The following is a 16,645-nucleotide window of genomic DNA, read 5'->3' as shown; positions in this document are numbered from 1 at the left end:
AGAAAGGTATCTGCTGCTTTATCAACCACTTTTATTTTAAAATAGTTGAATTATCAGGATATTTAGAAGAGTCGTCTATTAGTAGCACGAATAATTTGTTTCCATTGTCAATTTTGGATAAGTCATTTCATATCCATGATAGTGTAAGATTTTTTCTGGATAGTACATTTATTATTATTTTGTTTTCGAGATCAACATTATTGACATCGAAAAGTTTGTTAATGCATGAACGTTATTTATTATATTGATTCAAGGGAAACTGGAGATATACCATCAAATGTCAAAGTCAGTAACAAGCCAAATACCAGCAATTTAATTACAGGGTAAATATTTTCTTTTTATGATTGAACCTAAAATGTCATTAAATATATCTCCATTTATAGAGACGTTTACGATCCACCATCATACAGACAACCCGATGAAAATAGTCAAGGATTAGCTTCGAATAGAGATAACAGGCTTGATACAAGACCTAGCACTTCCAATTATAATACAGGGTATGAAATGTTGTCTCACTCAATACTCTTTGAAAATTTTTTTCTTTGAAATCAACTAATAACGGAGAAACTTCTTATGAGGAATAATCGTACCCTATCCAGACGAGTTCCAAGTAAGCCTTTATTAAATTAATTTCTTCAGACATTTATTGTATGTATGTCACTTTGGCTGTACGAATATACAGAACGAATTTAAAACTTACCATTTCTTCCTTTGAAATGATGTTACTCTGGATAGCTGCATGCAGTTGAGTACGTTGAACACTACCAAAAGGTTTGTTGTTGAATTAGTGAGTAAAAGTAGAATTGAAAAATGAAAGTGAAAAATAAACTTGAAAACTTGTATCATGAATGTTGCTCTCAGTGCTCACTGCGTATCGTCAGATCCTTGCTAGGAATCATTGTCAACAGGTAAGATCTTGTTTTTCCTTTGCTCGTACAAGTCTCTTAAATACTTCGGTTGGTTGCCGTTTTTGGGTAGATGGCAGCTGATTTGAAAAGAAAAATCTATGTTAACATACTTCAACTCGTAAATACCTTTTATGAAATCTTCTAGTAATAGTGGTGAATTTTCAGTACTATATACTAGTCAATTACAATTTTTATCTTACTATCTGAAAGAAAAATTCGTTCAGGCCAGTCTCAACTCACCTACACTGTAGGTTAATGGGCTGACACCTATCATCTACTTCCGCGTCTAATACCACGATGGGCGTTAGATTATAAGCGATAGGTGTCAGTGCAGGATTCTTTACTGAAGTTATTCCTGCATGAACTTCCTGGAATGCACTTGCTATTTGGCCGCTCATCAGTGCGCAATGTAGTGTCCATCATCAACATGAAGTCGATGATTTCCCATATTTAAAAATAGAATTCCTTTCAGAGTATCATTCTCCGAACTAGGCTGAAGCGAACGACAAACAACATATTTATCATCGACTCGCTCACCTGCCTGTGAACGAGGTAACCAACCGCATATTCAAATCGCCCAATTCCTCGTATAAAGAAAAAAATCACATATAGTAATGGGGCATATTTGAAGACTGGCTGTAAATCTAATTATTTGTAAGAAAAATTAATTCAGGTCAGTCTCAACTCACCTACACTGTAGGGTTATGGAGTCCTATCATAAAACAACTACTACCCTGGCTAAAACCAAGAAGGGCGTTGGATTATATTCGACAGGTGTTAGTGCAGGATTCTTCGCAGAAGTAACTCCTGCATATGCGATACAACTGTCGGAATCGATTTTCAATTATTGGAGTACACTTGCAGGCCGGTTTTGGACTCTTTCGCCACTCGTCAGTGCAAGGTAGTGTCCTCATCAACAGCTAGTCTTCAAGTATGCCCCCTTACTATATGTGAAATTTTTATCTCATTATTCGTTATTTCTTCATTTATGACATTCGTGTTCTATGAGAACAGACATTTTTTTCAATCCAAAAGCTGTGAAATTAAAAAGTCAGAGTGATTCAGCCTACACAAAAGCCGCAGATATCACTTCACTGCTGCGGCAACACAAAGAAAGGTCGATGCATGAGGTCTCTTCAGCCTCGGCTTTGCAAAGCACCTGATCTTTGCTTTTCTTAGTTCGAGTGGGCTAAAGTCGGAAACTGAGAGGTTCATCAGGGCCTGCCAGGATTGTGTTTTCAACATCTTAGTCTATGGGTAATCGCGTCATGGATATAGAGGTTCCTGACAGCAGGTACAGGGCCTGCCGTGAGGCGAGGGGGTTGTATCGACGAGACACCGGTGTTACCCTACGATCCGGAAGATATTCAATACGTTGTACGAAATAAGAAATATTAAGTTTATTCACTACTAGGCTCATACAAGCTATTAAGTCCGATGTTGATACTTCTCGTCCATTAGAGACAATATTCAGAGACCATCAGGGAAAAATAAGAGGAAGAACGGATGAAATATCGAGATGTTCTTTTGACCACTCTGTTAAGATGATTGGTTTTGATTATTGAAATCCTGGAATGATGCCATTTCTTCTATCGAATTTCAAGGTAATGCCAGCTAGCCGGTTAAGGCAGAAATTTTGACCAGACAAATGTAGAAGACTCATTCTTGGTTCATGCATGCATGATTTTCGAACCCAATTAACAATTACCTACCTCAAGGTATACAAGATATTGATGAAGTGTGGATATTAAAAATTGTATTTTTTTGAAAATATTTCTCCTACAAATTGAGTTATAATTTTTAGATTGTTTGACTCCTTTCCTTAAGGCAATATTTCGAATCGAATAACAAAAGGATGTGTATCATTATAGATTTTATAGACATTGTGAGTAAGCCTCTTTGAAATAGGGATGTTCTGTAAGACGGAAGAGAAATATGACCTCTATGACGCATATTTAGGCTATGAACGTTGGTTCTATATTTAATTTCATGACACAAATAAATTGCAGACTATTCAGATAAAACCAAGTGTGTTGATACTAGAACGTGGAGTTTTCTACAATTTTGAATTTTCAGCTATTTTATATGTTTCAATATGTTGTTTAAATATGTTGTTTCCATTAACCAGCTATCGCACCCCTACGAACGACAACCCCCAGAAGTCGAAACTTGTGCGAGCTAGATCATATTTCCTGATTCCGGATTTCGAAGATCTATATCCAGAAACAAGCCCAAGTTTTTTATCTTTTTAAAAACATAACTGCTGAATCGAATAACAAAGCTCCAATTTTCGATCCCTGCAGAACACCACTTGATACGTTTTCTTTTACAGACTGCCCTACTCCATATACTGACACTTATTCTCCAAATACTTACTTGAAAGTACTGATCCAAAGAAGTGCAAAATAGAAGGCATTAACTCATTCTGTGGTATCAACTGCTTTGATATAGTCTGGTGATATAAAAATTGTAGTCTCAACTACATTGGTAGCGCTTATAATATCATACATTATATGCAGTAAAGCTGTAGTAAAGCTACACCCTTACCTGACTAATTATAGTGATTGTTTGCGATACGCCTATAATGCTTACACGGAAAAATTCTTCATTATTTTCAGTACTTACTCCGACAAAGGATCTACAAGTTATGACGAGCTGTATGAAAATAACCAAGGGCACTTCTCTGGATCGTTGTCAAGACCTAGTACTTCGAATGCGAATAACAGGTTTGTAAATAACCAGTACTTTTGAAGTTTAAGGATTTATTTCCTATAGTATTTAAAATATTTCAGAATGATATATTATCCATGAGCAAAACTATTGACTATAATATTCCATTCCAGTTATCAAAGGATAGGCAACATCAATGAATATTGAAATAATACAAGATACATTCTTCAACACGAAGATTGTGTTGAAATATGGATTCAACATCCTCAAAAACAATCATGGTGTTTCCTAAATACGGTACTTAACTTCAGAGAATGATTCGTTAGGTAGTTTTAAGAAAATTAGTTTCTATAAACATATGTTCTGAGTTTATTTCTGAGGTACAGGGCGTTCAAATTTAACAAAAAACTGTATCCATAAAATATCATGAATATCCTTGAACCCATTTGGTTAAAATTTGGTACAGTTTTTCAAAGTGGTGTTTCAGTGGAAACCACAGGCAATAATTTTGGAAAAAGAAAGTTTCACACTGCCTTGTTTTGTAGTTTTTTCAGTTTTTACAGAATTCACCTGTTGATCTTGCTGACAAAAATGGACCCACTCGGTAGTCACCAATAACTCCTAGCCAAAAGGTCAGCGAAAATTGTAACTGAAAATGACTTTTTTTTAATAACGTGAGGATTTTCGTTGGCCGAAAAATGGTCATAGTGGAAGTTCACAATACCATCTCGTGAAAAATTTGCCTTGTCCATGAATAGATTATTATTTGCTATCGTTTGAATCAACCAACGCAAAACATTGATCTTGAGAGAAAATTCCGATTCAGTAGAGTTTCTTTCCTCAAGTGTGTTATATGGGTACATATATGAACTTTTCAAATGATTTTTGAGGTAACTTCAAGTTGTAGTGCAATCTTTCTGGTACCATAGTATGGCTTCTTATAGTTCAGGCGTTTTTTAGTTTCTGGTTTTCCACTACCAGCATTTTCATTAGAACTCTTAGTTTCACATAATCTTGCATGTGGCACATGGATGTCTGTTCTGGTGCTTCTTCTGCATTTCCAGTTGCTAATCTATGAATGAAGTGCATGTCAGCCATTTTTCAGTGTTAATAAAATTATTCATGATTGAATCACTGCCAATTGATATCTCTGAATTTCAGTGATATGTGAATTCCACATTCCACTATTACTGACATCTGATCACCAAAACAGGTTAGTGGTTACTAGATTGGACTTGGCAGTAGTTTGTTTTGAAAAGTAAATGATTGATTTTGCTATATATACAGCTATAACAGTTAAACATATATTGTAAAATAATAGATAAGGCAAAATTGTAAAATTAATTTAGGTTGGCATACCTGTATGGGTGGTACACCTGTATGATTTACCTGTATGGGATATCTATATAGCATAAATAGCGTTAGCCTCGCGTTCGTTTCTAGTTTTATCTTCCTCTTTGAAGATGATCACTTGGTGATCGAAACACGTGTCGAGGTGTTAAAAATAACGATTTGGTGTTGGGAAAAAAACTCCAGTAATATTCATTACTACACCAGAGGTTCCAAACAGTGCATCATAAGTATTTTTTCCAATAGTTCACATAGTGAAACTAGTGGCGTAACATATTTCAACTTAGTTGGTTTCCAAAACGCCTCCGAACTGATCAAGTCAAATTTAATTACTAGTTCAAAATGAGTAGAAAATATAGGAACTAAGTTTGAGACAAGTGGGCGACATGTTATTTTGATAATAATAACAAATCAATTTTCCTCCATGTTCCTGAGATAGAGTGGCTTCAATTTTTCTTCCTGGAAAACGAAGCTAGATATGCACTAAATACAAGATACCAAAAAATTGTATTTCAATTGCTTCATTCGAAAACACAAAAACTAAAAAACAATGCAGAGGCGTATTTTCTCTCGAAATTAATGGCTTCGGTCCCCACTGAGACGCCACTGGACCTAATAATTCAAATCTAGTTGGTGCTAAATAAGCACCTTTCGACTTTAAATAACTGTAGCAAATTTCAACTAAATCGGTTTAGAGATATTCATGATATTTCAATTTTCAACGCCTTCTATCTCAGAAATGAAGCAACTGCGGACATAAATATGTTCGTACGAAGTTTTTTTTTAAAAGACCTAACGAATTATCCTACGAAATTTCATACTGCAGTTAGTGAAAACCCTACTTCTGAAATGTTTGCTTCGCCAAACCTTTGAATGATTGAACTATTGAAAATTCAAATATGTTTTCTTTTATATCGAATGAAGCACTTTTCAGAATTACTTCTGGTGGAAATAGTAACGGTAACACTCTATCTGTGTCCGATAACGAAGATGATGACTTTTTCCCTGGAGACTTCGCCAATATCAAAAGACCAGCCCAAAATAAGCCAGCTTCCAGACCGCACACATTATCTGTTACCACAGAAAGTGGTTGTGGTATCGTTGCAGCTAGGCCTAGTCCACTGATTACCAATGGACATGATACAACCCCAGGTGAGAATGTCCTGTACACAGCTATGAACTATACGAGTACAGATTCACTATACAAATTCGTAATTCTGAATTTGCTTATTTATATCTAACAGGGCGAACTTACATTTTTAATCGTCAGTGATTTTTTAACTACAAATCAGGCAAAAATGAAAGAGTAGCTACTGGGGTGTTTACTGTTGATTGGTCATTTTGCAATCTCCAAACTTTCGAAAGTTTTCAAAGTCTAGTTCTTGGGTCAACGAGCCACAGAATGAACACCACCCAATAAATGAACAATTCAACTGATTTCATCTATATTAAGGTTTTTTCAATTATTAGAATCCCAAGAAAAAGTTTGTAAATATGGCAATGGTCTGGGCAATTCCGTTCATGCACTGGAAAAATCATAATCTCAAACAGTGAATTCTTATAACATAGACAGATGGGTACCAGTCAGATCGGACCAAGTGTGCGCCATTTTTGTTAAGGTAAGTACAAAACATACCATTAAAAAGTTGTATTTAATGACCACAACCATTACATCTGTATCTGTAGAGTAGGGAGGGTAAGTGTAAGCCCACGCACTTGGCCACATGTGACCCATTGTACATCCTCCTGAGGAGTTGTCCTTCTAGATCATCGTCCATCCTGTCCTTTCCAGGAAGGTGGACAGGCCGCTGGGAGACATCTCCTTTTTATCGGCAGGTGTAGGCCAAGACTCGCCGAACACACACTCTCTTACTGACTATAACTCCGGGCATTCGCACAGGACATGCCTGACAGTCTCATCTTCCTGTTCACACATCCTGCATAGTGGTGTGTCCACTAGCCCCATATTATGTAGGTGTTTCCTTAGATGACAGTGGCCAGTCAGAAATCCTACTGTAAGACGTAGATTTTTCCTGGTCATCGCCAGATATTTCTTCGGCACCAGCTTCCCAGGGTCGCCCAAGGTGATCCTGGCAAGATTACATCCTTTGATTCTATCCCATCTCTTTAAGGATTGAGCATGGGTGTAACATTTGACTAGTTCCGCAATTGTCGAAGTCATCAGGCCGTGGGTGCCACTGGGTCCTAAAATTCTTAGTCCAGCCGCTTCCTTGGCTAAAGAGTCGGCAATGCGATTACCTTTACTCCTGTCGTGCCCTTTAACCCACCTCAGGATATTGTTATTATCTACCGAGGCTTTGGCTAAATCTTGGTGGCACTCTAGTACTAGCCCTGAGGTAACACGCTGTCTGTTCAAGGCTAATAGTGCTTGTCTGCTATCAGTGCAGATTGTTATGTTTTTGCCAGAAATTCCTTTTTTGGTTATTTCTTTTGTGACGATTGAGATACCAGCCAGTTCTGTTTGGACCACGCTGGTATTTCTTCCCACTCCCCACTTAATCCTTAGGCTTAGTGATCTGGAGTACACTCCACATCCTGAGCCTTCTTTAGTTTTTGAGCCGTCTGTATAAATCCGTATTGCATTTGTAGCATCTGACTCTGTGGTCTGCTTAATGTGTATTTTGTATTTTGTAGGGTTTATTAAACACAAACCTGGGTTCAATTGCATCACTTGTTGCCTGCAGCAGAGGTTGCGCAGTAAGCACTTCCTTCCATAGGCCCAGCCTCAATTGACCCATTCCTACAATCGTATCATGGCCATTAACGCAGCCTCCTTAACGTACAGATCCAGAGGGGTCAGACCCGTGAATAATTCCATTGCCACGGTTGGTGTTGTTCTCATGGCTCCTGTGATGTTTAAACAAGCCAGTTAGCTTCTTGTCGAGGATAGTACCAAGGTATTTCACCTCTTCAGAGAAGTTCAGTTTGCTTTTGGAGATTTCGGAAGGTTTTAAAAGGTTAAACTTCTTTTCCTGGTGAAAAGAACCATCTCAGTTTTCTTGGGATTGATCGACAGTGAGTGTTCCTTACACCATGTTTCTATTAATTTGAGCCCATCCTGCGCTCTATCGCACAGTGTGTTTACAAATTTGCCGGTCTGCAAGATAACTATGTCATCTGCTTATGCAATTGTGTAGAATCCATTTTTGTTAAGGTTATTAATTTGGGTATCCAGAATTATGTTCCAGAAAAGGGGTGACAATACCCCTCCCTGTGGATATCCCCTCATGACCAGTTCTTTCACTGTGATGTCTTCTGCATTAATACTTATTGCTCTACTAGAGAGCATCTGGAGTATCCATTCTCCTACTACCAGGGGTACATTTCTGGAGTGTAGTTGCTGGGTAATTGTTGGAAAGGTTGTTTTATCAAACGCTCCCTCGATATCTATGAATATACCAAGGGTGGATTCTTTGTTGTCCATTGATCTCTCGATTCTGCCAACCACATGGTGAAGGGCCGAATCAGTAAACCTTCCCGGAGTGTATGCGTGCTGATTTGGATGAAGTGGGTTGTGAACAAGTACTTCATCTCTTATGTACCGCTCACATAGCCTCTCCATGGTTTTTAAGAAAAACGATGTGAGACTAATTGGTCGAAATGATTTTGGTAGGGTGTAGTCCATCCTACCTGGTTTGAGTATAAATACCACTCTTACTTCTCTCCACTTACTGGGAATATACCTCAGAGCTAGAGAGGCTCTGAATATTCCAACCAGGTGCGGCATAAGAGTGTCCAGTCCCCACTGAAGTAGGGCTGGTTTTATACCGTCAGGTCCTGGTGACTTGAAGGGGGAAAAGCCCGATATAGCCCATCTTATTTTGTCCTCATCAATTACTGTACTAGCATATTGCCAGTCATATTGTTAGGGTGTTATTAGTACATCCGTCCAGTTCGCCGTTCCAGGAGAGACAGAATCTGGGAAGTGAGTTTCCATAAGAATCTTAGCACTCTCTTGGAAGTTGGCGGCTTTGTCGCCATTTTCCCTCGTCAGGATGCCGATACCCTTATGGTGGTCATTTGAGAGTGCATTCTGTAGCCTAGAAGCTAGTGGGAAGTCTTCGACAGCCTCACAATAGGCTCTCCAGGCTTCTCTTTGCTTTCGTCTGCAGACTTTTTTGAACTCTCTGAGGTTGGCTTGATATATAACCCAGTCCTCTTCGAGTCTTGTACGTTTTGCCTTGTTAAAGGTCGTTCTCGCTGTCTTCCTGAGGTGTTCCAATTCAGGGTACCACCATGAGTTGGTTGTGCTATGCGTTTGATCCATCCTCATCGGACAGGATTCCTTATAGGCAATGTCTATTTTGTTGTGGATAGATACTGTGTACCTTTCCAGTTCTTCATTGTTGCCAGGAGTCAGGATCTCTGTTTCCCACAGAGCTCCTCTTAAAAGTCGATTGTAGAGAGCTACATCCGTCCTCTTCGGATCACGGGATTTTACAGTGGTCCTGGCTTACCGTATAGGTCAGCCAGCGGTGGTCTGACATATGAAATATGGTCCGAGACTTGCCAGTCTTGGATTTTGTTTGATATTTTGGCTGTCGTGAGCGTGATATCTATTAACGTTTGGCTACGGGCATTAATAAATGTTGGCTCCGTGCCTCTGTTCAAGATTGTTAGATCTTTCTGTATTATATATTCGTATAGTGACTTACCTCGGGCGTCGATACCCTTGCTGCAGCTCACGTGGTGAGAGTCTGAGTCGCAACCCAATATAAGCTCCACTCTCTGGCTGAGGCAGTGATCCACTAATACCTCCATTTCTCTGGTCGATGGTAGGGTGGCTGCATCTGAAGGGAGGTACACCGATGCGATTATCAACGCCATATATTTGCCTTTCCCAACTGGACATTCAACTTCAACCGCAGTGAGATCTGAGATGCTGAATTGTGCCATCGGAAACGCTCTGAATTTCCTAGGAACGTAGACAGTCGTCCTAGGTTGCTGGTTGCTTGGTAAGCTGAAAATTTGACCAGTTAGGCTACTGAAACCAGTAATTTTGGTCTTTATTATCCAGGGCTCCTGGATCAAAGCTATTGCCTCCTCCAATACATCAAGGTGGTGACATAGTGTTGCCGTTGCCGCGTTTTTGTGTTGGAGGTTGCATTGTATTATTTTTATTTTTTTTTCAACGTCCTTGCCTATGAGACAGTTGTTGGATTCAAAGTTACCTTTAGAGGTCCATCTGCTCCCCCGCTAAGGGGGAGGTGGCCTCGCTGTTTTTGGGTGCCTCCTCCGTCAGGTCATCGACTGTCATCTGTTCAGATGCTTCGACTTCGTTTTCGGGACCCATGATGGCCTTGGGGACAATATCCACTTCAGGTGGCTCGACTTTCAAGGACCTAGGGTCTTCAGAGGTACTCTCTGCTTCTTTTTCTGTTACCCTAATAGTCAGTGAGGTAAACGCGTAGCTTAACCTCATCGACTTCTTCTTTAGGACAGCCATATCATCGTCTCCGATCCCGAAGACGAAAAGGTGTCCTTGTGGGTTCTTCTTAACCTCATGATGGAAGTACACCTTCTTGCTACCGTCATATCAGGGTTCTGCGCCTTCAGCCGACCCAGCACTATCTCCTTTTCACCGGATGTCGTCTTGTGGACGTCCTCCGGGATCCAGAGTGAGGCTTTGGTAAGCTTTGGGAGCTTATCCACACCGACGACCGCAAGTGATGCCTCCTCCTATGGCTTAATATTCATTGTGGCTTTCTTCAGCCACTCTAGCGTCACGTCGTCATCGCAGACCACTCTTATGATTTCACCAGAATGTCCACGACTTGAACGTGGGCGGTTTGCTGTTGTTGCTGGAGGCGGAGAAGATGATCTTGTCCAGCTCCTCCAACAGTTGTTTTTTGATGAGACTCTCTCATTCTGCGGTAAGCTTACCGTACGGGTTAGTCTCATCTATGATGGCTACCTTGAGGTGTCTCAAGACGGCCCCCACGAAGGTTTTGGAAGGTGCAGCGATATTACTGTCGCTGCGCAGCTTCTCCAACCTTCTTGGGTTTCCCTCCGAGGAGGTACTCGCGTGAGGGCGCTTCCCTGCAGTGGCAGCCGGTTCCTTGCCTTTTTTCAAGGCGGAGCTCTTGGCGCCCTCCGCAAGAGGTGCCCTTGTTGTTGGAGATGGAGTGGGAGAGGGGGAGGGTGCACTCATAGTTGCTGCCACTCCTGCCTCTTTCGCTCTTTTTCTTCTCTTGGCCTCGGGGCCGCTAATACGCTTACGCCTTGGCCTTTGCGTTACGTCGCGAGGTGGTCTGCTATGTCCAGCCTCTTTCTGAGCGGTAGCTTGGGGTGAACATTTCTGTTCATCCCCAGCCCCCGCCCTACATTGAGGTGAGCATTGCTGTCCACCCTCGGGATTGGTTGTTCTTTTGCTTTTTCTTTCGTTAGTGTTCATGTATGTTCCCACGAGTAGCAAGGGAAGGGTTGGTCACCTCTGGCAGAGCCCTGCATTACCAGAGGAAGACTAGTTACAATGAGGTTTCGCCCGGTTCCTCAAGGGGATCGTTCGTAACCGCATATCTCCCTGCGGCCATTCAGCTGTCGGCACGATTCCTTACACCTTAGCTTGGGTAGGCTGGTCCGCGGTGGCATGTTTTGCAGGGCTTTTGGGGGGTTTTAGTTCCTCTCACCCTACTTATTTCTGCCGCTGACCAGGAGTCCGGCAACCCCGTCCGTAAGGCCACATTGGCTTCCCGGACAGGGCCACCAGTCCCCTGGCCGTTCTCCTATCCGCCACCTGGAGACGCGCCCGATAGGTAGCCCAACCCACGGGACAACCATTACATAATATCTAAACAGGGTAACAAATAATCAAAAAGAGTATATTGCTTTATTGAAAATTCATATTTTTCATGTGCCTACCGTTAAATTTTGGTGATCATTGACTAGTTTCAAAATAACGGATATATCCAGTAAATGAACATCCGTTCATTTACTGGCGATTTACGCAGTAATATGAGAATAGGCGAAAATGAACCTAATGATAATGTAAAAAAGTAATTTTATAATTCCCAAAAGGTTTTTATCAAATCAACCTGAAACCAGTAAGTGAACGGGACATTTTGTAATATTCATTTACTGGGTGAGAGTGCCAGCAAACGAACTGCAACTTTTCCTTGGCTCATTAACTGGTGTTCATTCTTTAGCAGAAACTGTGTTTTTTTTATTGCTCAAGAAATCATTAGAACTTTTCATTTCAGAAACCAACGATTCCGATATTCGGAGAAAATATTGAACAACGCTATCGCAGACATTAAAAGCGGGAATATTTCTTTGAATAAGGCTTCTGAGAAATATGGAATAAAACTTCACAACAAACTATCGGATACGGTTCCAAATATAAGAAAAATGGGCCCATTGCTTTTTCACAGATAGCAGACCGGGCGACAAGTAGCTAAAATTATTTTTGGGAAGACATTCTCAAATTGCAAGAAAAAATACTAAAATTATTTCTAAATCCCGGGCATCTGTAACAGAAGAATCTGTTTGAGCATGGTTTTCTGATCTTCAAGCTTTCCTGCAAAATGAGAGCATCTTAGATATGATCAAAGATCCTTCGAGGGTTTTTAATGCAGATGAAACAGCTATCAGAACGTGCATGAAATCAGGTCTAGTTTTAGCACCTAAAGGTTATAAAAACCTGTACGAAGTTTCTTCCTGTAGTGAGAAAGAATCAAATACCGCAGGGATAGTAGCACCGCCAATGGTGCTACTTATGAAAGAATTCCGAAAGATCAACTAATTAAGAAAACGAAACAAGAGAATAAAGTAGGAAACAGCGAAGGGCAGAAGGCAATGAGAGAGGACAGGAAACTCGACAAAGAAAAATACGATAAAGAGCAGCAGACTAAGAAATCGATTGAAGACAAGAAAGCCGAAAAAGAAGAAAATGGCGAAGAGCAGGAGACTATGAAAGGAAACACAAATAATGAAAAGGAAAAATACGGCAACGAGTAGCAGACTGATAAATCGAAACAAGACAAGAAAGCGAAAAAAGACTAAAACAGCGAAGAGCAAGAGACTATGGAAGAAAAAAAGAAAGTGCAAAAAGAAAAATACGATGAAGAGCACAAGAAATCGAAACATGGCAGGAAGTTTGAAAAAGACAAAGGAGAACAGTGGGTTGAGAATATACCTAGAATAAGACAACATACCTGAATCCTCAGCAGATATTTTTAATGTAGTATTTTTATGTGGTAGTTGAATATGAATTGAGACAATACTATGATGATGAGTACGAAATCAGTGTAATGGAACAAACTACTAGAGACCGGTGGAAATGGCCCAAACCAATCGACCAAATCTGGTACAAAACAAACGAAATTAACAAGAAAATTTCTGCTCCAGTTCCTTATAACACACGTGGGATTTTCTATGTTGACATCGATTGAATTTGATATTATCACTAAATATTATGTTTTTGAACTTATTATTGAATTGAAATTATGTTATAAAATCAAATAACATTGCATTGAACAAAATAATGATTGCGTTCAAATAAATAAAGCATTTGTTCATGGCGTTTGTTGGGGCGTTGGGCGTTTGTTGTTCGTTTATTAGGCTATGCTATGGTGTTCATTCATTATGTGTTTGGTAGTTTTTGATCTTCAAAAGATTTTATTACAAAAAATTATAACAAATTATACATTTTCATGATATAAATCGATTATAAACACAGTGAAGCTATCATAAAACTAATCACACAAAAATGAATCTAACGAGAAATATAAGTTATGGTTGTAGAACGTGACAACTATCGTTATTCGTTCATTTACTGGACTAGTGACCCTAGTAGCATGTATCGGTCTCAATAATTTTGAACAATGCCCATTCGATCCATGACCATTCTCCAAGGCGTATATTAGAGTGACACCAGACTTTTCTGGTTTCTGGAATCGTATGTGCGCCGCGTGTTGTTTTGAAATAGTTTTGATAGTATGATAGTATGATCAATATCTTTTTCAGAGTTTATAACTTTTCACAATCAGAAAAATTGATAATTCGAAATCAATGGCAAATAATCTTCTAAAATATAATACACTACGCCCTATAATAAAGTTGTCACTTATTTTTCAGATCATGGAAGGTCAAAAAAACATAGGCGTGTTTTCAAAAAATTTCAATGTCTATTTCAAACTAAATTATTCATGGCATCCACAATCAGTTTTGGGTGATGGCCTTCGAGTTTTATGGTGATGACTAACAATATTCGTTGATATAATATTTATATGTGTGCTCGCTATATGCTGGATTTGAAACGAGAGAACCTACAAAATATTTCAGCGTGTGCAGTGTTTGTCGTGATCATGATTTCATTCAAACTTTTATTAGGTTGTTTCAAAAGTTTTGTACGTTTCAATGTCACGTATTTTGTAGCTTCATATCTCAATAAATATTTATTCTATTGTGCCGTGGTATACAGGGTGTTTATTAAATATGCGGCAAAAAGTTAAAAGACTATTCCTTGGACTATTCTAAGGATATTTTGTTTCGAAGATACAGGTTAAAAAAGAATTTCGAAAATAACAATTTGGATAAATTAAAAATTATTAACGCAGCCGAAATAAAAATATAGGGTACTACACTGGACCTACCAAGTAATGAAAAATCTAACAATACCGTTGGTATGTACCTATCAACAACATTTCGATTACCTACTACAAACAGCTGCAGACATTTTGAATAGTATGTCTCGTAAGTGATCATTTGTTTGTGTCGAATAGGTTGAAACTGATTGACTTCGTCTATTTGACGTACATTTTCTGTGTTTAATATTTAAAGTATTGTTAGTGAATGACTATAGTAAAGCAAAGATGGCTGACATGCATTTCATTTATTGACTTGCTGATGACAATTCATTGGAAGCTAGGTGATTGTACAGTCAAAGATTTCCTAATTGTAATGTGCCTAATAGGTAACCTTCCAGAGTATACATCAACGTGAAACAGGAGCATTGAAGCGAAATGAAGGACCAAGAAGGCCAATGACAGTAAGAACGGGAGAAGTAGAAGAAAATGTGCTGGCCCTGATAGAAGAAGATCCAGGTACTTCTACTCGAAAAGTTGCAAATACAATAAATATAAGTAACGGGACGACTTGGAACATTTTTAGAGATTATTTGTTGTACCCATACCACATACAACGAGATCAGGCACTTCTTCCTGCAGACTTTCTTCCACGTATTGCAATCTGTCAATGGCTTTTGCGCACATTGATTCAAATTCCTGGTGCTTATTTTTTTAACGATGAAGCCAGTTTCTCAAGAAATGCCATTAGGAATTTTCATAATAACCATGTTTGGGCTGAAGAAAATCCACATGAGATGCTCGAAGATCGCTTTCAACATCAGTTTGCGTTAAACGTTTGAGTGGGAATTGTAGGTGACTTCCCAATTGGACCGGCATTTCTGCCAGGAAGACTTAACCGGCGAGGTATACTGCAACTTTTTGGAACAAATGCTACCTCAGTTTCTGGAGGATGTACCATTGGTTACAAGAAATTCGATGTGGTTTATGCTCGATGGTGCACCAGCGCAATTTAGCATATTGGCTTGAGAGTTTTTAACAGTAACATACGGATATCACTGGATTGGTCGAGGTGGATCTCACTTATGGCCTGCTCAAGCACCAGACTTAAACCCCCTGGATTATTTCCTATGGGGCCACCTGAAGTCATTAGTTTATACTACTCCAGTGGAAGAGTTGAAAAATCGGATAATTGCTGGGCGCAATCAGAAACGATCATGGTGATTTTGAAAGAGTTCAGGAGTCTTGCATCCGCGCGGGGGGTAGTCATTTTCGACAATACTTGTAGATTAGAAACATTACATGTAATTTTTGGTAATAAATTTTTATTGTTGAAATTCTTTTTCGCTCCGTATCATCGAAACTAAGCGCCCTATCAAAAATCATCAAAGAACAAAAATCCTTAGAATAATCCAAGGAATAGTCCCTTAAGTTTATGCCGCATGTTTAATAAACACCCTGTATATTGATCGACAGAGAATTTTGTACTCTATACATTGATGCTGTTAATTGTTTAAACCTTTTTCCATATATGATGTCGTTAAGCGATTTTTGTTTGCTTTTTCTCTAGGAATTCAAATTCAACCAAAGCGCTGCCGAAGATAACCAAAAAATCAACCAAGCATTTGGCAATGATAGTGTTAATGAATGCACCTAAGATTATTTATTCACTTCAGAAATATACAAACCTAATAACCAAAGTAAATCTAGTCATCAACCAAACTGAAAATAGTAGTGATTTCCTAAATTGCACTGGAATAATTAAAAAATTGTCTTTTTAGGTCAATGGCCATGGCATGCTGCCCTTTATCACTCTAAAGGATTTCAATTATTGTACATTTGTGGAGGAACGCTTATATCGCATCAACACGTTGTAACTGCAGCTCATTGTGTTACTAAACTACGTTCCAATAAAATTTTAAATGTTGAGAGTGTTTTGGTATATCTAGGTAAGATATTCTTGAATCTCATAAATACTAATAAATCATAAAACATTCTATTATCGGAAAAAATTATAATAATCTTTTGGGCTGTTGGGTTTTCGTGTCCTGATTTCCATGAAAATAAATTATTTCTAAGAAGTGGCGATGACGACTTTCCTTTCGAAAACGCCATCTATGAGAAAAATAAACGAAGCTCTCCACGGCGGTCTGTTGGAAAGCCAACTTTTGA

At 39.1% G+C, this 16,645-nt stretch overlaps 1 protein-coding gene across 3 annotated transcripts in view; it reads left to right on the top strand.

Moving 5' to 3' along the window:
- The window catches only part of LOC111502954 (uncharacterized), a 53,098-nt gene that overhangs the window by 28,244 nt on the left and 8,209 nt on the right, over nucleotides 1-16,645 (top strand). For 2 of the 3 annotated variants that reach the window (XM_074185779.1, XM_074185778.1), the window contains exons 4-8: nucleotides 255-323; nucleotides 384-497; nucleotides 3,527-3,634; nucleotides 5,863-6,080; nucleotides 16,255-16,422. In XM_074185779.1, the coding sequence (XP_074041880.1) occupies nucleotides 255-323; nucleotides 384-497; nucleotides 3,527-3,634; nucleotides 5,863-6,080; nucleotides 16,255-16,422 (677 nt within the window). The remainder of the gene's footprint in view (nucleotides 1-254; nucleotides 324-383; nucleotides 498-3,526; nucleotides 3,635-5,862; nucleotides 6,081-16,254; nucleotides 16,423-16,645) is intronic. The other variant, XM_074185780.1, reaches the window with a different exon arrangement.

This window comes from Leptinotarsa decemlineata, unplaced genomic scaffold (assembly GCF_025532065.1).
Source record: "Leptinotarsa decemlineata unplaced genomic scaffold, Ldec_3_MD MMD2_tig00078346_RagTag_RagTag, whole genome shotgun sequence".
Lineage (NCBI taxonomy): Eukaryota > Metazoa > Arthropoda > Insecta > Coleoptera > Chrysomelidae > Leptinotarsa > Leptinotarsa decemlineata.
The sequence above is the reverse complement of the archived record's forward strand: the minus strand, read 5'-3'. Positions and strand labels throughout refer to the sequence as shown.